Source organism: Heterocephalus glaber, unplaced genomic scaffold, assembly GCF_053883595.1.
Source record: "Heterocephalus glaber isolate CG9 unplaced genomic scaffold, H.glaber_assembly_v1.0 deba00001447, whole genome shotgun sequence".
Classification (NCBI taxonomy): Eukaryota; Metazoa; Chordata; class Mammalia; order Rodentia; family Bathyergidae; genus Heterocephalus; species Heterocephalus glaber.
Window position 1 is genome coordinate 3568914 of NW_028258299.1, and position 23816 is coordinate 3592729.

A 23816-nucleotide genomic window follows, 5' to 3' on the forward strand; every position below is an offset into this window, starting at 1 on the left:
GCTGCTTCTCCCAGTGCAGGCCTTGGAGCACTTCCAGTTTGGGGGCCGTTCTGGTAAAGAGCCAAGGCAAACCATACAACAAAGCACAGGTGCTACTGCCCAAAACCTCTCACCTGTTCACAAAGAGGGAGGAAGAGGAAATTTAGACAAATGAGCACCAGGACCACTGGGCTGGGCAAGGGGGGGGCCAGCCCAGCCCAGCCCTGCAGCCCTGCTGGCAGCAAGTGACATGGCAGGCTGCCTGGGCTTCTAAAGGGTCCCCAGCCACACCCAAGACACCCCCAGAGGGGAGGCAGGGCCAAGTCTCTCATGTCCAGAGTGCCTCCTCACCACGCAGCAGCCCACCACGACCCCCGTCCGGGGCAGACGCTGCCTGGGCTGCAACACCGTGCCCAGGCCTGCACTTCCTCCCCTGCTGTGCCCCAGCACCTGGCCCCAGGCGGGTACAGGGTAAGCACCCAGAGGATCAGGAATGAAGGGCGCCAGAGGAGCGGGGCACAAGCCCCCACCCCCACTGCTGTCCCTGCAGGACAGGAACCCCAGGACCAGCGCGGTGCCAGGAAGGCAGGATGGGAGCAGCCGCTCGCTCGGGACAAAATGTTGCCTCTACACCACCCAGGCCTGGGCAGGTCCTGCAGAGTGCACCCCCAGAGGGCCAGCCAGGTCCACATCTGATTGTCCAGTCAGAGAACCCCATTCCACACCCAGAGCACCCCGGAGCCAAAGGCCTGGAGGCCACAGCTCTGGCACCCGCTAACAGACAGGGTCTGCCCAACATCTCCGCCCCCAGCACCCCCGTTCCTCCAGCCCCAACTCACTGCTTGACCTTCGCCCAGAGACAGGTCTCCGCAACTGCCTTTCTGGGGACTGGAAGGGGCCAGCCCCGCCACAGAGCGACCATGGCCCCCCACATCCCAGAGGCTCCCTCCCAGAGCTGCGCCAAATGGAACTCGGGTCCCCAAAGCTGCGCCCTTTGGACTCAGCCCCATCCCTCCCCACAGGCATTGCCACCTCCCTAAGCAACCTGGCTTCCCCTCCCCGCTGCGCAAACCCCACCCCAATGGTGAGGAGCATGGTGGGCCTCCCAGCAACCCAGCTCAAGCCGTCCACACAGGCTGGTCCAGCTTCAGAAGTCCGTCATTTCAACAGCTGTGGCCTGTGATCCTAGCACTTGGGAGGCTGAGGCAGGAGGATCATTGAGAATTTGAGCCCAGCCTGGGCTGCACTGTGAATTCAAGGCCAGCCTGAACTGCACAGCCAGACCCTGCCTCAAAAAACCAAAAAAGCCATTGTAAAAAAATGGAAATTTGTACAGCAGCACTATTTAGCCACCAAAAGGTACAAACAATGCATGTGTCGGTCACTGGTGGGTAAATAAACAAAAATGTGTTAAAGCTACACAGCAGAACATTGTTTGACTATAAAAAAGGACTAGGGTGGGGATGTAGCTCAGTGGCACCGCCCCTGCCTCCTGAGTTCGATCCCCAGTACCAAAAAAAATGACTGAATATCTGCCCACACTTCCTTGAAAGGTGTGGAGAAGACATCAAGCACCATGGCTGCACACTGCACACCTCAAGTTACAGGAAATCTCCAGAAAAGGCAAACCTGAGGGGACAGGAAGTGGACGGCCAGGTGCAGGAGCTGGGCCGGGGCGGGGGCATCGAGTTGCTCATGAGCATACGTGCCCATGGACAGGAAGTGAAGTGCTCTGGGATGGGGTAAGGGGCAGAGGCGGCATGGTCTCCAGTCCCTGGCGCCACTGAGCTGTGCAGCCTCCAGTGGATCCCTGGTCCACGAGCTGTCCCTGAGGGCAGTGGTCAGTCACCACAGTCCAGACCCACAAGTGGTGGGGGTCAGGGAACTGGCTGCCTCTCTCTGCCCCAGAAAGGCCTCCAAAACTCAGTCTAAAGAGACACACAGCTGGGTGTGGTGGCACAGCCTGTAGTCCCAGCATTTGGGAGGCTGAGGCAGGAGGACTGCTACGAGTTCAAGGCCAGCCTGGAGTACACAGTAAGTTCAAGACCAGCCTGAAGTGCATAGAGAGACCCTGTCTCAAAAAAACAAACAAACAAAAAAATTAAAGACAAAAAAATAAAGAGACATAGCCAGGCCTGCTGGCACACACCAGTGATCTTAGCACTCATGAGGCTGAGGCGGGAGGATCACAAGTTTGAGACCAGCCTGGGAATTTAGGGAGACTGTCTCAGAAAATAAAGAAGGATGGGGCTGGGCTATAGCTTGCTGGTAGAGAGCCTCTCAGTTTGATGCCACAGAGAAGAAAGGGGAGGAGAGGGAAGGTTAACTACTAACTTCCGGTGGGTTAATAGAACCCAGAACATCTGTGACCCCCGAATCCCACCAGAGTGCACACAGAATGCCCTCCCTTAGACCTTGCTTCTGTGCATCAACTCACACAAGGCAGTCCATGATGTCAGGGCTGACAGGAGAGCGTACGCCCGCAAGCACAGGTTCCGGGAGTCACGGCCGACTGCAGTGTGTGGGCCAGAGAGAAAAAGGAGCCACCTGGCCTGGACAGTGAAGATCCCTCTGGCATACAGACCTCCTGCCCACGGCTCACTGCAGCTCCCTGTACCCCAGTTCTCCAGCACCAAGCTCTGAGGACGAGAGCCCCTCCGGCTCCTCAGGATGCTGGCCTGGGGCAGGGTCCCACCCCACCAACACCAGCTGACCTGGGGTGAAGCAGAGAACTGCCTGGGCTGTTGGGGACATCCCAAAAGCACATCCAAGCTTGTGGTTAGCATATGTTTTATTGGGGGAAATAGTCCAAATTTTCTGCAGGTTTAAAGGCATCTGGTGGCCCACACCTATAAATCCAGCATTCTAGGAGGCTGAGGCAGAAGGATCGAAAGTTCTAGCCCAGTTTGGGCAACTTAGCAACTTATCAAGACCCTGTCTCAAAATAAAAAATAAAAAAGGTGCTGAGGATGTAGCTTAGTGGGAAGGCCCTGGGTTCAATCTACAGTACCAAAAGGGGAAAAAAAATCTGGGAGTAGACAAGGCCAAGAGATGCAGCAGCTCTCCTACCTTCGCTCCCACACCTGCCAAGGGGTAGGGACCCCACCTGAGTTCCTGAACCCACAGAAACGACAGAGACAGGCAGGCACCTGGAATACAGAGGAAGCCCTGCAACTGACGGCATGCAGCAGAGAGAACACCAAGGGAAGGCAGCATCCTCGTCCCCTGGACCAGAGGCCACACTCCTCTCCTAGAACCACCCGCAGGCCCCAGAGGAAGAGAGGGGCAGTGACTTCCACCCCGGAGTCTTGCGTCCCCAGAGGCTGCCGGCAACGTCCCCTGGAACAGCCGACACCTGATGGAGCCACTGGAGTCTGGCCACACAGTAGAGCCATGCAGGGCAAGGAAAGCGCCGACACTAAATAATCATGCCAAGTGGCAGCGGCCAGACAAAGCAAGGGGAGGACTCAGTGCGACTCCATTCTCACAGAATCCTAGAAGTGCCAGCCACAGTGGCAGAAGGCTGCTCAGCAGCTGCCCGTGGCCAGGGTGCCTCTCACACCTGATAGCACCTTCCTCATCTCCATTGTGGCAAAGGCCTCACAGCTGTACACAAAGAGCAAAGTCCATCAAATTACACACTGCAAACGGACAGTTCAGTTAACAGGGTGTGGCCACCTGGTCTGAAGCCAGCCTGAGCTACACAGTGAGGCTCTGTCTCCAAACCATCACCCCCAAAATAAAATACATTATCCGGTTATCTATGTTATACTCCAATAAAGCAGTCTAAGCAAACACCCCTCCCACTCCAGCCCACAACGCTCTCACAGAATGCTATGCTGTTCTTACAGAATGCTATGCCTCTGGCCGTCACATTGGGTTTGTGCTTGTGGCTCTGACCCTGGGCCACATCCAGCTGGTTTTACAGTGGCACCAGCACAGTGAGGTCAGCAGGGCGAGGCCTTGTCCCTGGGCCCGGAACTGTGCTCCATGCACTCTACCCACCAGCTCTGTCCCCACCCAGGCCTGGCCCAGGAAGAGAAGAGGGCCCCATGGTCTCAGGAGCCCCAGTCAGCCCCGTGGCAGACTGGCAGGATACCACCCTGGGGCACAGCAGCGCCCGTGCCTCCCCAGGGAAATTCTGAGCATCCTCCTCCAAGCGCTGAGGGGACGCCCCCCAGGCACTGGGCCAGGGGCTGAACCCATCAGCAAGTGCAGGAGACGGAACTGCTGCAGCAAACCGGCCCAGACAGTGGGGCTGCCCGGCTGCCACACAACCTAGGTCAGCCCCTGTCCTCTGAGGTCCCCAGCCTCACCTGGAAACCGAAGCCCACCTGCAGAGGTGCAGCTCCCAAGACCAAGGTGCCTTGGCTGACGCTGCCCACAGACTCCCCACTGTGGCACCAGCGAGCCCCCAGTCACAGCCGGCGGAGAGAAACCACCGAGTCAGGCTCAGAGGAGCACCGAGCTCAGCAGTGCGGAGAAACACAGCCTCCCTCTTTCACCTTCAACAGTCACGTCACTGTCGGCTCCCGTTCCTGAAATGACAACCTCGGCTCTTCCCAGCATGGCCTTCAACGCCTGTAAACCCAGCTACATGGGAGGCAGAGGCAGGAAGATCGTAGGAAGTAAAAGCCCAGCCTGGAAAACTAAGCAACTTAGTAAAATAATAATTAATAATAATAGTAATAATAATAGAGATCGCTTAGTGTAAAAGCCTGAGTTCCATTCCCAGTACAGAAAAAGAAAGGGAAGAGGGGCGGAGATGGAGCTCAGGGGCGCAGCACCTGCCTTGTAAGTTCAAGGTCCTGAGTTTGATCCCCGGTACCAAAAGGAAAAAAAAAAGAGAGCGAATAAGCAGAACAAGCAGTTAAATACTGTCCAAAGACCTGAACGGACACCTCATGAAAGAACACAAAGAGATGAAGCTGGCCGAGGTGGTGCATGCCGTAATCCCAGCACTCTGGCAGTCTGAGGCAGGAGTAGCCCAAATTCCAGTACAGCCTGGGCAAGTTAGAAACTAAATGAAACCCTGCCTCAAAATACAAAATAAATAGGACCAGGGTTGCTGCTCAGTGCAAAAGCCATGGGGTGAATCCCTAGTCACTCAGACACACTCAGACACACACACACACACACACACACACACTGAAAAGAAAGAAAATGAACACACAAATAGGCACACAAGGCGTTGCTTCACACCTTAGGTCGCCAGGGATCTGCAAATTAAAACAACACCAGGACACGAGTGTACCTCTGCAGGAGCAGCCTGACCCGGGCGGGCACCTGCGACCCCAGCCCTGGGGGGACATGGAGCCACAGGCTCTCCCAGTCACAACGGGTGGGACACCAAGTGTCACAGCCGCCTCGACTGCTTGGTGGTTTCTACAGAGCTGTACACTACCCTGTAATTAATTCTGATCTAAGTGCTATTAAATATGTAAAAACGCACCCAAGAGCGCCGTGGGCGAAAGGACGCCATGAGAAAGCTGGTAAAGCACCGTGGGTGGGCGTGGCCGTCTCGGAGGGCGCGAGTGGGCGGGGCCCGAGGGTGTCACTCTGCTGGGAGCTGGGCGAAGAGATGCAGGCGTGCGAAACAGTCCTCGGCGGAGGAGCCAGTGTGGGCATGAAAGCTGGCCAGCCCAGGAAGGGCTGGAGTCAGAAGCCGGGGGCCGGGCCGTCGCAGGAGCAGGAGGATGCCTCTGCAGTCAAAGCTACTCGGGACACTGAGGCAGAAGGATCACTTGAGTCCAGGAGTTCAGGGCCACCCTGGGCAGCACAGCAAAACCCTGTCTCACATTTTTAAAAAAAGAAGGCGGCGGCAGAGGAGGAGGTGCTTCTCTGGAGGCTGAGGCAGGCGGAGGCCAAATTAGAGTCCTGTCCAGGAAACTTAGGAAGACCTTTTCTCAAAATAAAAAAACTAGGCCGGGGATTTAGCTCAGTGGTTCTGCCTCCTGCCTTGCAAATGCAAGTACCCGAGTTCGATCCCCGGTACCACAAAATAAATAAATAAATAAAAAACTAAACAGGCAGCATGGAGAACCCAGTGTCAAATAACCCACAAGGGGCCAAGATGGGCCAATGGGGAAAGGGCAGCCTTTTAAACAAGTGATATTGCAAAACCGTCCACATGCAAAAGAACAAAGCTCAACATGGACAAAGGTAATTCAGAAACACATGAGGCCACGCAGACCTGTGCTTGCTGCTTGGGAGGCCGAGAGAGAAGACTGGGAGTTTAAGGCCGGCCTGGGCAATTTATCAAGACCCTGTACCAGGAGCTGGGCACACACCTGTGGCACACGCCTGTAATTTCAGTACTTGGGAGGCTGAGGCAGGAGCATCACTACAAGTTTGAGGCCAGCCTGAGCTACACAGTAATTTCTTTTTTTTTTTTAATTCTTTTACTGGTACGTTTTAGGTATACAATACATTTACATTTATCATTGGGTGCTTGTACCTGTACATGATGAACCTTGGTTCTTATTTTTTCCCCATAACCTGTGCACCCTTCACCCGCTCCGCCCTTCCCTATTTACATAGATTTCGTTTCCATTTTTTCCTTTTCTCATAATTTTTCCTTTCCCTTCTTTCCCTTCCCCTTCCCCTCCCACCACCCCTACCCCTTTGGACCTTTTCTTCCTATTTCAAATTATTCGTTTTAATCATTTTAATCCTTATTTACACTTTCAGTTTCTCACACTAGAGAAACTATTCGGTATTTACACATGTGTGTCCTATTTATTTCACTTAAGAGGATGGCCTCAATATCCATCCATTTAGCTATACATGTCTCTAGTTTCTCATTCTTTATGGCTTGAGTAGTACTCCATTTTATAAAAAAAAAAAAACCACATCTTCTTTAACCAGTTTCCAGTTGGGCTGTTTCCAAGCTTTAGCTATTACAAACTGGCTACACAGTAATTTCAAGGCCAGCCCGCACTATGAAAAGTAGTGCCTCAAAAAAATAAAAATAAAAACAAGGCCAGAGATTTAGCTCAGTGGTTCTGCCTGCCGCCTGCCTCGCAAGCGCAAGGACCTGAGTTTGATCCCTGATACTAAATAAATAAATAAATAAATAGAAACAAAAAGACCCTGTTTCAGAATAAAAATTGTAAAAGGGCAAGGGATGTAGTTCAGTGGGAGCTACCAAGATTGGATTCAATCGCCAGTATGGGGTGGGGGAATTATGAGTCCCTGTTTGTAGTACACAGCAGTCACAGGCATCATGGGGACTTGGACACGGACGTAATACATCTTCATTCTTTTTGTTTCCCCTTCCCCTCTCCCTCCCTCTCTTGGTCTTCTCTAAATCTAAGGCCTAAATCTATAAAACCCTTAGAAGAAAATATAAACGGAAAGCTCCACTGCAGAAAGCAAGTCTACATCATTTGGGGAAAAATCATTTCACAATTAAATTATGATCAGGGCCAGTTCTCCCGCCTACAGCCCGGCTATGGCACGTCCAGACGACTCTACTTTTGCCGCAGGTCACAGTTAAAACCTCAACCAGGAGATGCTTTGACCCTGAAGGGGTGTATTACATCGGCAGAAGACATCTTGGTTCCTCCCTGGAGAACCCAGTAGTAAGAGAAAGGATTCGCCTGGGGAGGGACAAATTCCTAATCAACATAAATTCCTCATTGACCTAGGATGTTCATCTGCATATATTCCTCATTATCACTGCTCTCTGAGTCATCTCTTTTTCCCTACAAACCCAATAAATAGTGGCAGCTGGCAGGAGGCCTTGTCTCTGCCATCCAGAGCAGCACTGATCAGGCCCAAAGCTCAGCTTCTTCTCTAAGTCTCCTTTCCTGTCTATTCATTAATTCGCCTTGTGCTGTCAGGGCTCAGGGGAGGCCAGGATCCACTGCAGGGGTTCTGGTAACGTCCCCTGTCCCTGTTCATTCCACTCCACAACATTGGATACGGCCATGATCTCTTGGCTAAGACTCCGAAGGCACAAACAAAATAAACAGGATTTCATAAAAATTTTAAAATTTTGTGCACTAATACTATCAGCAAAGTACAAAGGCAAGCCACAGAATGGGAAAAGATATTTGCAAATGAGGTATTTGATTAGGATTTGTATCCAGTATGTAAGCACTCTTAATGGATGAAGAGCTGGGTGTGGTGGTGCACACCTGTGACCCCAGAACCCTGTAAGGCCAAGGCAGGAGGGTCCCAACCAAGTTCAAGTCCAGCCTGGCAATTCAGTAGCTCTAGGAGGCCTTGTCAAAAAACAAAAGGCCTGGGGATGTAGCACAGTGCAAAGGCCCTGGGGTCAACTCCCACTACTGGAGAAAAAAACTAAAAGAGCAAAGACCTTGAATACATTTTTCCAAAGATGATACACAGCCCACCCAGAACCACACAAAAAGATGCAGAGCGTCGGGAATCATTACGGAAATCCAGCTCCAAGCACAAGGAGCTACCATGTACCACCCACCCCACGGTTCAGTCAGTGAGCAGGACAATACGTCTGCGGCTCATGCCTGACTGTGTACTCACCCCATACAAGGGCCCGGGTTCCATCCTCAGTAACCCTCCAAATAACAAGTTCTGGAGAGGACCTGGACCAATGGACCTCACGTGCACCACTGGGAGGAATGGAAAATGCTGCCTGTGTTAGTTACTTCTCTCTCATTCCTGAGACAAAATATCAAACACCCAAAGGTAAAGGGGGAAAGGTTTATTTGGCTTACAGTTCCTAGAGGTTTCGGTCCATAAGTGGCTGGCTCCAAGGCACCTGGCAGAGGGGGCAACAGTTCGTGACTGCAGTTCATGATTGCAGAAGACAGCAAAGCAACAAGGGACCTTAACAGCGTCTTTCTGGCCCTCTTATCCCATCAGACTACCGGGATCGGGGTGGTGCCAAAGCAATCACTCACGTTCAGTGGTTCAGTAATCACACAGCCTTAATGCCAGTCTCACACAATCTAGATTCAGCCACCTCTGAAAAATAAACCCCTCCTCATCCACATGAGGCTTTAGGGGCACATCTAAACACAAGGCATAACAGTGCCATTTTCCTGGGTGTTCCTCGAAAAATGAAACAGAATTTCCATAGGATCCAGCAATTCCACTTCTGGAACTGAAAACAAGGTCTCCAAAGAGACATCCTAATGGGTTTCCAAATTCATACCAGCATTCTCTATCTGAGCTAAAATGTGGAATCAACCAACATCCCCTCCTTGAATGAGTGGAAAAGCAAAATGTAGTGGACTATTATCCAGCCATGAAAAAGGAAATCCTGCCATCTGCTACAATATGGACAGCTCAAGGACAGGCAGAGAGTGGAGTTCAAGCCGGCAGGAGGCACACAGACTGTTGCAGGCTCAGTAAATCTGGCTCCAGCCTCAAAACCAGAAACCAGCCTTAACTTCAGTGGAATGAAAGGGGCAGGCTTGCTGAGGTTACCAACTACCCCGCCATAAGGCTAGTGCTGGCTCACTGGGATTCATCTACTCCGATCTGGACTTTATCTCGCACAGTGTGTACCAGTGACAGCAGAAACATGCCTGAATTGGACATTTTTTTCTTTTTTCTAGTTTTTGTTGTTTTGTTTTTTCTTGATTGTTCTTGTTTTTATATGGCTGTGAAAATGGTTTCTAGTTTTGTTGTTGTTCTGTTCTGTTCTTGTTTTTATATGGCTGTGAACATGGTTTCTAGTTTTGTTGTTGTTCTGCTCTGTTCTTGTTTTTATTTCTTCCCTCTTTCCCTCCTGTCTTCTTCACTAGTTTCCTAAAGTTTGGATGATCTTCCTTGGTCTCCAGCCTTGCTTCTAATGTCTTCCTCTTCTTCTATTTCTCTATCCCTTCCCCCCACCCCAAGTCCCTTTTAAATCTCCTCCTCTAAGGGTAAAATGGCCATATTGAGGACTTATTTACGGCATATAATTTTCTGGTTAGTTTTAGATTGTGTTATTGAGCCATAAATATAGTTCATACGGTTAAAGGTGGCAAATTAATAATTACCACAGTTTGGGGCTGGGGATTTAGCTCAGTGGTGCCGCTGCCTGCCTCGAAAGTAGAAGGTCCTGAGTTCGATCCCTGGTACCAAAAAAATAATAATAATAATAATTACCACAGTTTGTCATTTTCTAGGCTGTGTCTGATGCCATTGTTACTGCTGATTATACTACTTTAGCCAATGTGACATAATTGTGCTAATCAGTTGTTCTTCCTGGGATAGGAGATTGCCTAAGGGTCTTAAAAACACTAAAGTACAGTACCAAAGAAGGGGGGCCAAGTAGGCAGAAACTCCTCATCCCCAATAAACTGAAAAGGTAGGGCCTTGCAACAGACTCAAAATCCAAACGCCAGCTACACCCGGAAGACACCTCTAAGAAGTAGTCATTTCCTAGGAGTTCTGAATACTGGCAATAAAACTACGCACCATAAGCAATTTCCAAGCATCAACCCAGGAATTAAATTTTTTTTTAAAAAAATAGAAAATGAGGAGACACTTAAATAAGATGCAACTCCCCCAGAATTTCAGCTCACCAAAGGCAAACCCAGCAGGCAGTGAGGTGGACTGATCCCAAAGCCACCCACCTGGACTCTCTGCAATGGTAACAGTGGAAGTAACAAACCAGAGGCACAAGGAAGTCCAGGAAGTGGATTCATAGAGACAAAGGTAGAAAGGCAGCTGCCAGGGCCTGGGGCAGGAGCTGGGAACTATTGTTTAGTGGGAGAGACCACACCCTCCCCAGATGAAAGAGCTCTGGCGAGGGACAGCAATTAAGGCTACACAATATCATGTACGCATTTTTTAAATTTTTTTTAATTTATTTTTTAGTGCTAGGGATCAAACTCAGGGCCTCAAGCAGGCAGGGCAAGTGCTCTACCACTGAGCTACACCCCCAGTCCCATGAACGGACTTAATACCACTGACACTGAACTGTTACTCAGAAATGGTGAAGTCAGTAATTTTTTCCTTTGCGGGTTCCAGGTATTTAACCCAGGGCCCTTCCACTGAGCTACAATCCCAGCCTATTTTTCATTCTTTAATTTTGACACAGGGGCTCACTAAGCAGCAAAGTTGCCCAGGCTAGGCTTGAACTTGTGACCCCCCCGCCTCAGCCTCCGAGCGCTGGGATGACAGGCGTGGGACCACCAGGCCCAGCTAAGTTAGTAAGTTTTGTTTATTATATGTAAGACAATTTGTTTTAAATCTGGGACAAAATTTAATTGAGAAAAATTATATATGAGAAGGGAACTTCTTTTTTTTTTTTTTTTTTTTTTGGTACGGGGGATTGAACTCGGGTCCTTGTGCTTGCGTAGCAGGCTGTGAAACCACTGAGCTAAATCCCCAGCCCAGAAAAGGAAACTTCTTAAAATTGAACTAATAAACTCTTATTCAATTAATAAAAAGAAATAAGGGAGGAGAATAGGGAAAAAAGAAGAATCAAAATATATTATGTAGAGCTGGGGATTTAGCTCAGTGGCACCGTGCCTGCCTCGAAAGCTCAAGGTCCTGAGTTTGATCCCTGGTACAAAAAAAAAAAGATACATTACGTAGAGGTACAGATTTCCTACAAAGAATGTGATCATTATGTTTATCAAAAGTGTGCCAATAAAATTAATTTTAAAAAAAGACAAATCAATGGAAAAGTAGGCCAAGGACCTAAAGAGAATTCTCCAAAGTGGCAGGAGCTGCATGAGCACATGAAAAGATGCACAACATCATTATTCAAAGAAACACAAAGCAAATCTACCCTGGGACACCCACCGCTCACACCCACCAACCCAGCCATCACCAAAAGCCAACAACAAGCTGCCAGCTGCTGGTGGGAGGGACGCTGGTGTCTTCAAAAGGTGACTCAGCAGGTGAGCTGATGCTGCCTACCACGTGCCTTTTCCTGGGCTGCCTCTCCAACCCCCAGCCCTACAGTTGCCAGCTTAAGCCCCAGGTGTCCAAGTCCCCTGCAAGAGCAGCTGAAGGTGGTCTACTCACTGCTATTACTGGTTCATTACAAAGACAGGGCCCAGCAGCACGGAAGAGGCTCAAAAGACTCGAGATGGAGTCAGGGCTTCTCTGGCCTCTCCAGGCCTGCTCCAACCTGGGTCACCAACTGGGGCGCTCCCCAAACCTGTCTCCTGGTTGAAGGGTTTCTATGGTGATTTCATAACTGATCAAATCGCTGGCCACTGGTGATTAACTCAACCCTAAGCCCTCCCCAGCCCCCTAGAGATCAGAGAGGTTTGAAAGTTCCAACCTTCTAACCCATTTTTTTGTTGTTGCTGCTGTTTGGTTTTGGTTTTTTGATCCAGGCTGGCCTTGAACTCACTATGCAGCCTTGGCTGGCCTTCAACTCTTGGTGACCCTCCTGCCTCATCCTCCCAAGTGTGCTGAGATTACAGGCTTGCACCACAGCACCCCACATGGGGCTCAAACCTCAATACCTGCTGGTCTTTCCTCCTCTCCTCCAGAGCCCAGTCCCCATCCTAAAGCTGGGTGGGGGAGAACCACCAGCAGCCTCATTACCATACAAAGATATTCTTGTCACCCAGGAGATTCCGAGGGATTCCCAGGGTTTTAGGAGCTCAGCGACAGCCAACAGGCCTTCCTATCACCCTTGCAAAATCAATTCAAGTGCGCTAACACAAGTTGGACACTTTAACAGATGAAATGCAAGGCACGTGGACTGTATCCCAACACAGGGAGTACAGAGGGAGCGAGGTGCGTGTGCCCAGAGGATGAAAGAGCAAAGCTTAGGAGACAGGAGAGAAGCAGCAAGCGTGCAAGGGATGGTAAAGATGAGCAGGCTGGGGATGTAGCTCAGTGGTTCCGCTGCCTGCCTCAAAAGCACAAGGTCCTGAGTTCGATCCCGGCACCAAAAAAAAAAAAAAAAAAAAAGATGAGCCTGCGGCAAGAGCAGCCCCCTCCAGCCCTGCACTAACCCATGGCCCAGAGGCACAGCTCAGCTTCCCGGAAGAGCCCGAGAGCAGGAACCTGCCAGGCCTCACCTGGAAGAGAGCTCCGGGCGGCCATGGTGCTGTGATCTCAAACCCTCAAAGACCCAGCTTCCTACTGGCTGATGCCCGGAGAAAGAGCAGACACCCACAAATTTCTCAAATATCCTCCCAGACCTACGCTCTGCGGCCTGGGGCCCGGGAAGGGCTGGGATGGGGAACAACCCCAGACACAGGGTCCTGCCAGTCATCCTACCTTCCGGTGCCAAAGACGGCAAGTCTGGGGAGTGGGAGCTTGGCGCTGGTTCCAGTGGCATGGATGGAGACCCCGCGCCTTCCCCTGGGCCCCCTGGAGGCCACCAGCCTGCCAAGCAGCCCAAGGCCGGCAGCCCTGGCAAGCTTCATCCTGCATGCTGGGGACAGAGGTTTCCCAGCTCCCTCCCGACGCTCCCTGGCCTGGCCTCCACCACCGTGAGACTGGCTTCCGGTGAGCCTGGCTTCCGGTGAGCCGACAGACTGGCTTCCGGTACTCAGGGATGTAAGGAATTCAGGATGACCTGAAGTCACACAGCCTCAGGCTCTTTTATAAACAAAGGAGGGGAACCCATGGTGGAATGTCACCTGTCTATGGGGCGGGAGGGTCAGCATCCCAGAGCCCACCTCCCAGGCCTTCACCTCTCCTCCTGGCCCCTCTGCTCTGCTTCCATCCAGCAGGTGACTGTCAGCAGCCCTGGGAGGCTGCCACCTGGGGCAGAGATCCTGCTCTGGCAGGGAGGCTGAGGAGGCTGGCAGGTGCCATGGGGCAGAGGGAGAGGCAGATTTCTGGGGTGGGGCTCCAGAGCCTGTTCTTCCTTTTACTCTTCATCGTGAACAGCATCGAAGGCTACAGAAGCGGAGGGAGGAAGGAATGAGTCCCATCCCTCCTGAAGGTCCTAAACCCATCAACCCAGGCCTCTCCGGTTTCCTCTCTGCTCCGTAGCTCTCCCAGGCAAGCTCATTTGCAGCCAATCCCAGACAGCACAGCCTAGCATCACCCGGAAAGATTTCAGCACTGCTTCCAGAAGACAGCCTCAGTGGGGGGAAAAAACAAAACAAAACAAAAAACCCTGAGCTGGGGGGGGGGGGGGATGGCTGAGGCCAGTGCGGCAACTTTTTGTAGAAGTCTCAGCAGTCCTGAAGGCTTCTGGGTCACTGATAACTCTTAAGGCCCCTGCTGGCTCACGGTTTTCTCTTAGTTTGCTACCTAAGAATGCACCAAATGTCACATCCTTTCATCAGTGTAGATTACTTCATACCACACTGTCAAGAAGAGGATGGAAGAATTTTTTTTTTTTTTGAGGTACCAGGGATCAAATGGCAGCACCACTGAGTTAAATCCCTGGCCCTGGAAGAACTTTTTGATGACCCAAAGAATTGGGGGCAAGAAAAAGTAGAATCTGGAACTGCGTGGACCTGTCACCAATTAAGGAACAAAAGTAATGAAGATTTACATAAACTTTGGTACATCTTTTTTGTTGTTTTTTTGGTACCAGGGATCGAACTCGGGTCCTTGAGCTTGCGTGGCAGGCACCAAAACCACTGAGCTAAATCCCTGGCCCTGGTACATCTTATTGAAAGAAAGAAACATGCTTCTAACTCTAGAACAGGCGGCCAAATGGCAGTGTTTGCCAATGCCAAGTCCAGAACAGTTAGAAAAGGTAGTTGATGTCATGGGTGCATTAGATGAAGTTGTCCAGGAAAGAGAAGATGCTTTGAGGCTTCTCCAGACTGGTCAAGAAAAAGCTTGGGCCGGGGATTTAGCTTAGTGGTTCTGGCGTCTGCCTTGCAAGCCCAAGGACCCGAGTTCGATCCCCGGTACCAAAAAAAAAGAAAAGAAAAAGCTAGACCTGGTGTTCGGAGAAGAGACATCTTTGGAAGAATCACCTGGCACAAGTTCAAGCAGTGGCCTATACCTTGGTACCTAAATAAAAGATACAACAGGGGAGGCCGGGGATTTAGCTCTGTGGTTCTGTCGCCTGCCTTGCAAGCTCAAGGACCCAAGTTTGATCCCCGGTACCAAAAAAAAAAAAGAGATACAACAGGAAACAATTCTTTGCCTTATGTGGATTGTTTTATCAGACTGAGAACTGAGAAACAAGCCCGCATTTCAGCAAGAAAGAAAACTTTGGAGAAAAAGAAACAGAAAGCTCTGCGAGAAAAGTTTCCACATCTTGCTAAAGCCCTGAAGTCAAGCCTTGTCTAAAAAGGATTCCTAATTTTTTTCTTGCATAGTAGTCTATGTACAAATATATATATTAAGTGTTTTATTAAAAAACAAAAACAACCAGGCCAGGTGCAGGGATGCAAACCTGTAAGTCTCAACTAATTGGGAGGCTGAGTCAAGAGAATCCCTTATGCCCAGGAGTTTGAGCCTGTCCCTAAATAAGAGCACTAGGCTGTGATCCCAGCTGAAATAAATAACACAAACCCCTTAATAGCATCAAACAGTAAGTGTCTGTCCACATTTAGATTCCCCATGGCTAAAAGCTAAGAGCCCTAACGAAGAGATAAACCAGCCACAGCATCCAGGGAACAGAAGACGTCTGGGTGACAGAGAAGGTGTGTGACACACAGGGGTGAGGGTCACGGGCACGGCGCCAAGTAGGATTCCACCAACTGGAAAGTCTAGCAACAGCAAAGCTCCAGCAACGGAAAGCAGATTCGTCTGCCAGAGGCCAGCAGTGGGAAGGAAAAAGACCGGCAAGTGGTGGAAGGGGACATCTTGGTAATGGGGTGTCCTATGTCACGATCAGGCGGCCACTGCGCATCTGTCAACACAAGGACCTGGGCATTTAAAATAAGTCCACTAATCAGGGCACGGTGCTGCAAGCCTATAACCCCCAAACTCTGGGGGCCTGAGGCTGGAGGATCACAAGTTCAATCCCAGCTTGGGCAACTCAACAACTTAATGAGACCTTGTCTTAAATAAAAAGTAATAAGGAGGGCCAGGGATTTAGCTCAGTGGTGCCGGCGCCTGCCTTGCAAGTGCAAGGTCCTGAGTTCGATCCCTAGTACCAAAATAATAATAATTATAACAATAATAATAAGGGCTGGGGAGGAGAATGGGGATGTAGCTCAGTGCAAAGGCCCTGGGTTCAATCCCCAGTGGCACCAAAATAAACACATAAATAACAGGCACATTTTGCTGGGCATGCTTGCATAAGCCTGTATTCACAGCTACTGGAGAGAATGAGGAAGAAGTATCCCAAGTTCAAGGACAGTTTAGGCAATTTAGCAAGATGCTATCTTAAAATAAAAGGAAAGAAGGCTGGGGATACAGCTCGGAAGTGGAGCACTTGCCTACCATGCCCCAGCTTCAATCCCCAGTATCACCAAAAACACAAAATAAATCTGCATTTGGCTGCCTCTCCTTGGAGAGTTATTTACACACAGAATGCATCTGTAACAAATTCCTGGTGGGGCCGTGTAGCCCAAGGATGGGGAGCACACAGTGAAAAAGCACCTACAAGTGCAAGGGCAAGACACCTGTGTGGCCACCCATGGACCACCTGGAGGAGCACCACCCATGCAGCAGGGCGTCCCTCAGGAGGAAGCTCCCTCAGGCCTGAATGCAGCCAGGGAGCTGGTCAGCAGCAGGTGCAAAGTCTGCCCAATGGGAGGCTGCTGCCCAGCGCGCCCCACAGGGTGAAGACGGAAGGCGGGGACACAGGCCTCCTCATCACAGGGTCTCTGCACCTCCACCAGGGCCCCAAACCCCACAGGAAGGGAGGTAGCACCGTGCGCCTTCTCAGGCAATGGTCAAGAATAACAGCTGAATGTGGTGAATGTAAATCTGTTTCCATGAATTCTACTGTGCAACCAAAGACAGAGCCCAAGGGGGAAAATTCCAAGCCCTTCACATACCACAGTTCACATCCATTCCACGAGTACCGATCAGCCTGTTCACCAGACACTGGCACCACTGAAAGCTTCATGGTCCACCTGGTACAAATAATCCTTGCTCTCTGGGACCAGCTGGAAGTGCAGCCTCCAGAGCAGGACAAGCAAGATTAGGCCTGCAGATGTCACACACCCACACCCAACAGGTCCAAGGTCACGTGCCTGCTGGGCGTCTCACGACAAGGCTCCTCCACTGGTATCTCTGGGCCAGATCAGAAGGGCAGAGGAAAGATGACCCACGATGGCCTGTCTGCCTGGTTCTCAAAGTATTACTTTGTGAGTTCATGCCTGTAAATGGCAGAATTGGGCCAAAGGTATCCATCTTCACAATAAACCTAAGGGAAGCTCTATACAGTCTGCCATTCACAGATAAGAAATTGGGCCTGTGAGGTTACAGAGTATGCCAAAAGCCACGCACAATCTGCCAGAAGCATGAGATTGAAACCCGGGCACCGGCCTCATGGGCCAGTGTCCTACTTCTCGTATAAAGATCTTGCATTGACTTACAATGTGAGCTGCAGCCATCCTGCGAGACACTGGCTACACTCAGGACCCACAAAAAAATGGGGGCACAGGAAGGTGAAGCAGCAAGTGTCAGGTCATTCAGCCACCAAGGGGCAGAGCAGAAATCAGATCTGGGTCCCCGGCCAGGCCTGCACAACTTCCTGTAGTCACAGCCCACACCTGCCTTCAAAAGCCCCAGGGCGTGGTGATGCACAGCTGCAATCCTAGCACTTGAGAGGCTGAGGCAGAAGGACAGCCCTGAGTTCAAGGCCAGCCTAGACTACATAGTGAGACCCTATCTCAAAAAGACAAAAGAAAGAAAGGAAAAAAGAAAGAAAATAAGTCCCATCTTCCTTCAACAGCTTTCCAACTGACTGCTCCAAGACCACCCTAATTGTGTAGAGAGGTGGGGACTTTGGCATCTTTGCCCTGTTGGATGGTGACCCCCAAATTTTCCACTCCACTTTCTTGCTCCTTGGGGGTATCCGGTGAAGTCCTGTTAAATTCATGGCTTGGATGTACTAGGCCAGAAGGTTCCTCTTTCACTGTGGGTGTCAGCTCAAATGTCCTTAAAGGTCTCCGCATCCTCTCCAGTGTCCTGGGCTTAGGTGGGGCCTGAGTGACCAGAGTGACCACACCCAGACATCCTGTTCACAGGTCCCTCAGCCCAGGCAGACACTTAGGGACAATCTGCAGTTGTTATTTGGGGAGGAGAGGTAGCCCTGTGGACCCAGTAAGTAAGAAAGAGGACCCAGGGTCGGGGATTTAGCTCAGTGGTTCCCCCGCCTGCCTTGCAAGCCCAAGGTCCCGAGTTTGATCCCCATTACAAAAAAAAAAAAAAGAAAGAAAGAAAGAAAAGAAAGAGGACCCAGAAACACACTCGTATATGTATAGAAGTGTCTAAAACTGCATAAAAACCCTTCAGCTGTTAGAAGCTACTTGAAAACAGTATGATAGACACTGGCTGATCATCACCTTGACAAAGTAAATAAAAGCCAAGCCTTCCAAGGAAAGGTTTAAATTGTATTTTCCTTTTTTTTTTTTTTTTTAAAAACAGGGCCTAGTTACATCACCCAGTCTGGGCTTGAACTCCTGAGCCCAAGTACTAGGATTACAGGGTTGCAGCACCACGCCCAAGTCAGTATTTTCTTTGAGAGGTAGTGGAAAGAACACTAGATCGGGAATCAGAAGACCTGGGTGGGAGTTGCCCCTAAGAGTCTGGGAGCTGGAGGATCTTGGTGAGCTATTCCATCACAGAGAGTTATTCGATCACAGCCGGAGAGCTGGAGGTCCCTACCATCCAAGGGGTGCGGGGGGTGGGGTGGGGGTGGGAGTAGGGGGGGTGGATCTGGGCAAACCAAGTAAAATGAGACAAGCTCTTTACAAACAATTAGATCCACCACCGCCTCCAATAAATAATCAGAGATTCAAAGACCTGACTCCAGGCCTGTCTCTCTTCAAGGTACTGTGCCACAACTTTGTTATTTTTGCCCTGTGGGCTCCAGTGAACAGACAGGACCTTCAAATAAGCAATAACAAGCAAATGGACCGGGCTCCCCCAGAGACCTCCCCTCTCTGGAACAGTCCAAACGGACCTTGAGCTCAGGAAAGGACCCCTGCCATGCCAGCAGGAGCTGGGAGCAAGGTGGCCCCGACTTACACTTGCTGTATCCCCAGCCTTCTAGACAGATATCAACCTCACAGGAAATCCCTGCCTCACTGGGACATCGCTTAGACCCAAGGTCAATGTGAAGCCCAGCCTCCAGATGTGAGCAGCTACCCCTAAAACTCTCTCGGTGGGTGGTCCATCCGGTGGGACAGACTGCAGGCCACAGCGCCTTACTCCGGGCTTTTACTTAGCTCAGACACAAATGCTCGATTGCCTCCACTCCTGGCTCTGCCGGAGATTCCCACAGTAACCTTGAGGCCGCCCTCTCCATCTCCTTAGGGAAAACGAGCTCGCTCATGATCTCCAGCTGCCTCCCGGGCCAACCAACATCTATCTAGGCGGTACCCGCTGGAGGAAGGACGGGAAGGTGTGCATACTAGAACGATCCTTTGCCTCCATTGTGTAAGATGCCACTGGGCCCACTGGGCTGCTTTCTCCTTCCTGAGTAGCAGACTGCGACGAACTGTATTTTCTGATCCCGCTTTGAACACCTGCTCTCCTCCCAACCAACCGAGGCAATGCACTGAAGGGACAGCGGGTCTGCAGCCCCCTCCAGCAGGCGCGCCCAGTCAAGGGCTCGCACGGCTCGGGCACCTGCCCTGCACCTCTGGGAGCTTTGGATCTCTGCACCGCCGCGAGCTGGCCCCGGGATCCTGCAGGAGGCTAGGCTCCGCGGCGCGGGCTCAGGGCGGGGAAGAATGAACCCAGTTGGGAGCAGGGACTGTGCACGACCCCCACCCAGCGCCCGCCCAGTCCCCGCCCGGCTTCCAGCTCCCACGGCCTGTGACGGCGGCCGCCGCCCTTGGGATGCGGCCGGAAGGCTGGTGGGAGGAGCCGAGGGGCCGCCCGGTTCCGCAGCATCACCAGGCACAGCCAAATCGCGGGCGGGCGGACGGGCGGGCGGACGGGCGGGCGGACGGGCGGGCGGGGGCCCAGGGCGGTGGTGCGGGGCGCGGGGAGGCACTGCCGGCCCAGCGCGGAGGGCTGGGACGCAGCAGCGGCGGGGGTCGCGGCCCGGGGTGGGCGCCATCGCTGGGGGCCGCTGTCTCACCGGCAGATCTGGATGGCGGACGGCGTCTCGGTGACGGGCCCCGACATGCTGGCGGCGGCAGCGGCAGAGGCGGCGGCCCGGGGCGGAGAGAGCGGAGCGCAAGCGTCCGGCGGGCCCGGCGTGGAATGAATGAGCCCGGGCGGCGCCATGGAGGGGGAGGGCGGAGGCGGAGCCATGGTGCCGGCGAGGCGGGACCTGCGCGCCGGGGGCGAATCGCTCGCGTCCGCCCCGCGCGGGCCCCGCCCCCGCGCGGGCCCCGCCCCCCGGCCCTCCAAGGCCGCGGGCGGTGAGTTCCGGGGGCTGCCGCGGGGCGCCGCTTCCAGAAGGTTCGGCGGCGGTGGCGCGGCCCGGCGCGGACGGGAGGCGGCTGCGCTCCTGCGGTCCGAGCGCGACGGCCGGGCGCCCTCCAGGTTCCGGAGCCCGCGGGCGCGTGCGCTTCTTCCGCGGCGGCCGGGCGAGTGCGCGGGGGCGTTGCAAGCGTCCGCGAGGCGATTCGCTGCCCGCCGGCCCGGCCGGCCGCGTGAGATCACTGGGCGGGCGCGGAGGCGGGGAGGCCCGGAGGCGCGGGGCGGGGGTTCCCCCCCCCTCGCTGCTGCGCGCACGCACGGTGCCACTTTCCTTATCTAATTCTCTTTATCCAGTTCCTTGAGCTTTGTGAGGGATAAAAGGTGATGAACGTATAGGCCCTAGGGAGGCTGAGGCAGGAGGATCTGGATGAGTTCCAGGCCAACCTGAACTACAAAGTGAGACCTTGTCTCAGAGGCCCCACCCAAAAAAGCTAGGCCTGTTTTCTCCTTTGTTCTTTCCTTGCCCTGATCTGTAAATGCAAAATAGCGAGCATTTATGTAAACTATGCAAAGTAGCAAGTATTTACTGAGGCCCTGCCCTTTATATAAAGATATGCTCATCTAGGTGAGTGTGCTTCAGAAGTTCAAAATCTGATTGGAAGGCTGATCAGTGACCCAAGAAGCCTAACTCAGGCCACACACTGCTATAGAGAGTCCTAAACCAGAGGGATAGCCAGGGTGGTTTGGGATTAAACCCTCATCTCTTCTAGAGGGGGTAAAAGAATGAGAACAGCCCCTGTGCTGTAAGAAGAGAGCTGCTGCTGCCCTCTGACCTGAGATGGCATCTGTCACCACTTCCTTTACAGCCCCGCAGGTGACGGGACCAGCAAGATGACAGCCCCTGGATGTTGGCCATCTGATTGCTGACCATCGTGCCGCTGTCGGGGCCCCACTGAGCTAAAATGTGAGCTGTTTCTGCCATGGTGCTGGTGGATTTACACAGATCTCTCACCGCTCCTTGCAGGTGGATTTACACAGATCTCTCACTGCTCCTTGCAGGTGGGTTTGTTTTTCCCTCGAGTTACTGTGCCACTTCTGTCCCTCACTTTCAGCAAAACTCAGAAGATCTGCTTGTCCATAAACCCCATCCTCTTCCCAGTCACCTTTAATCTCATTCCATCTTGTTATGTTTCCTTCCCTCTGCTTAGCAAGGTCCCTAATTCCTTCTGGGTTGCTGAATCCAGTAATCCTGAGGGGCTAAACCTGGCAATCTCCTGTCAGGAGTCGTCTTCCTGGATCTCGGCACTGCTCAGGTGGACGCCCTCTCTTGGCCCAGCCACCCCCACCCCAGAAGCCCCTGGCTGGCGGGCCCTGCCCTGTCTCCTGATTTAATTCCCATCCAGACTGCATGGCGCTGCGGCTGCCCAGCCTCGCCTGAGTTCCTGATCCACGTGTCCTCTTGCTCACAGCAACTCCCACTGTGCCACCGTGTAGGCTCAGCCTGCTCACCTGGTCCAGGCCTCCCCCAGAGCTGCCTCAGCTCCGGGCTCCCTGCATCTCTGATTCCTCCTTTCCCCTTGCAAAAGCCAAGGACTCACTCAGGAGGCGTCCTTGGCTCCCCTCCTCTCACAGCCCTCATCCAAACCATCAGCAAATCCTGCAGGTTCCACATTCAGAATAAACCTACTCTCTGATCACGTCTCACGGTGATGCTCAAAAATCTGCCCCACCCACACGCACCTGGTGACTGCAGCCACGTCCAGCCACGCTGGCCTCCCTGACCTCTCTACTCAGGGTGAGCACCTGCTCCCTCCTCCACCTGGATCCTGTTCACTCTGAATCCCACCTGAATAAGGCTTCCCTGGCTTCTCTCAAATTACTGTTCCCCATCCCGTACTCCCTCACAGGTTTATTTTTCTCCTTGGCACTTACACCATTTAACAAGTTCTTTACTCATCTGTTTATTGTGTCTCCCCCAAGTAGAATACATGGGCCAGGAATGTCTTACATTGTTTGCGGCTGTATTCCAGGTTCCAGGAACACGCAGCGGGTGCTCCGTAGTAAATTGGAAGATGCATTCAACCCATTCAACCCCACCTGCTTTAAACAGTCTCGGAACACCTTTGCCTGAAGTTGGACAAAACCATCTAACACAAAGCCTACTTTGCAATACTATGTTGACTCTCTCAATCTATTGCGTCATGTTGGCCACATGGTATCCTACGGGCTTTCCTCATGATTGTTTGGCCGACTGAGAGCTGTGGCTGATTGTTTGCCCAGAATTGCAAGGGGATCGAAGCACATTGTCACCAGCCCAAAAAACAGTCATTTGTAGTGTACTCCGCAACCCCAAACAGGCAGGAAGAACAATAAACGAGTTACAACAGGGAAGAATCACGATACTGAGGAAAGGGAAGGGGGAGGGTATCAAGCCATCTATATAATGATCCGAAAGGCAAGGCCGGGAGGAAACAAGTGATAAGCCTATAAGGAAAACAAGGGGCTAGGCCAGATGAGGCACCTCTTAGTCTCCACTACTTCAGAGGCTGAGGCAGGAGGATCACAACTTTAAAACCAACTTGAGCAATTAAGTGAGACATGTTTCAAAATGAAATTTTAAAAGGCTGGGAGTTGGGGTGTGGTGACACACACCTGTAATCCCAGCACTCGGGAGGCTCCTGGGATGGGTAGGAGGATCTCGAGTTTGAGGCCAGCCTGGGCTACGTAGTGAGAGAGACCCTGGCTAAAGAAAAAAATTAGAATTGTCACCAAAGACAGGACAGTGGGAGCCTCAGTGGAGGGAGAGAATTGTCCAGGAGGGTTATGTTGCCAGGGCACGCTGGGAGGAGCGTTACTCTTTCCTCCACGACCTGTGTAAGTGTATAGGCTTATAATTTTTCCACGTTTTATACATTTTTCTGTTTACATCAGAGTTTTTAGAAATCAACACAGTATCTGGGGATTGGGGTGACGGGCCACTTTGTTCCCTAATGTTTTCAGGGCGGTGAGGCCTGGTGCTGAAGGGCCTGGAGCAGCCAGCTGAGCTCCTGCATTCCTGCCATGGCTGTGCCACCTATGTGGCAGGTCAGCTGTCATCTGTCCCCAGGGCCTCCCCAGACTGGAATGTGATGCCAAGGGCCCAGCTAGGCAGGGGTGGGCTGCAGTCACGTCCTCCCAGGCATTACCATCAGCACGAATAGCTCCAGCCAACACAAGGCTTTTTTCTCAATCCATTTTGGTGTTCTGAGGGGCAGAGCTCAGGGCTTCCCATGTGGTAGCCAAGCGCTCTACTATACCCCGCACCAGGAACGTCACATTCCAACTGAAGAGCTGGTCCCTGTTTAAGCTCAAGTTCGTCCTCGGAACCCTCCACAAAAAGGCCTGCTGAGTAGGGGATGTGCCTCCTCACAGGGATGCCCCCCACCCTGTCCCCAGGACACAGAACCTGACGCAACTTAGAAGAGGTTTGCTGG

General features: G+C 52.2%; 1 protein-coding gene and 1 long non-coding RNA gene across 9 annotated transcripts in view; one reads left to right on the top strand and one right to left on the bottom strand.

Moving 5' to 3' along the window:
• Positions 1 to 20292, bottom strand: part of Acot7 (acyl-CoA thioesterase 7) — a 76166-nt gene extending 55874 nt beyond the window's left edge. For 2 of the 3 annotated variants that reach the window (XM_021243650.2, XM_004863722.3), the window contains exon 1: positions 20057 to 20292. In XM_021243650.2, coding sequence (XP_021099309.1) covers positions 20057 to 20232 — 176 coding nt within the window. In that variant the 5' untranslated portion in view covers positions 20233 to 20292. Of the gene's footprint in view, positions 1 to 13149; positions 13368 to 20056 lie in introns of those variants that run through there. The other variant, XM_004863723.3, reaches the window with a different exon arrangement.
• Positions 20293 to 20295: 3 nt separating this feature from the next.
• LOC101705615 (uncharacterized) lies at positions 20296 to 22518 on the top strand. Of its 6 annotated transcripts, none has more exons than XR_015452471.1 (3): positions 20296 to 20342; positions 21210 to 21402; positions 22374 to 22518. It is a non-coding gene; the product is annotated as an uncharacterized LOC101705615 (long non-coding RNA). The 6 variants fall into 6 exon arrangements; XR_002389066.2 differs by having other exon boundaries at positions 20327 to 20466; XR_002389067.2 differs by lacking the exon at positions 20296 to 20342 and adding an exon at positions 20398 to 20663.
• The last annotated feature ends 1298 nt before the right edge of the window (positions 22519 to 23816 follow it).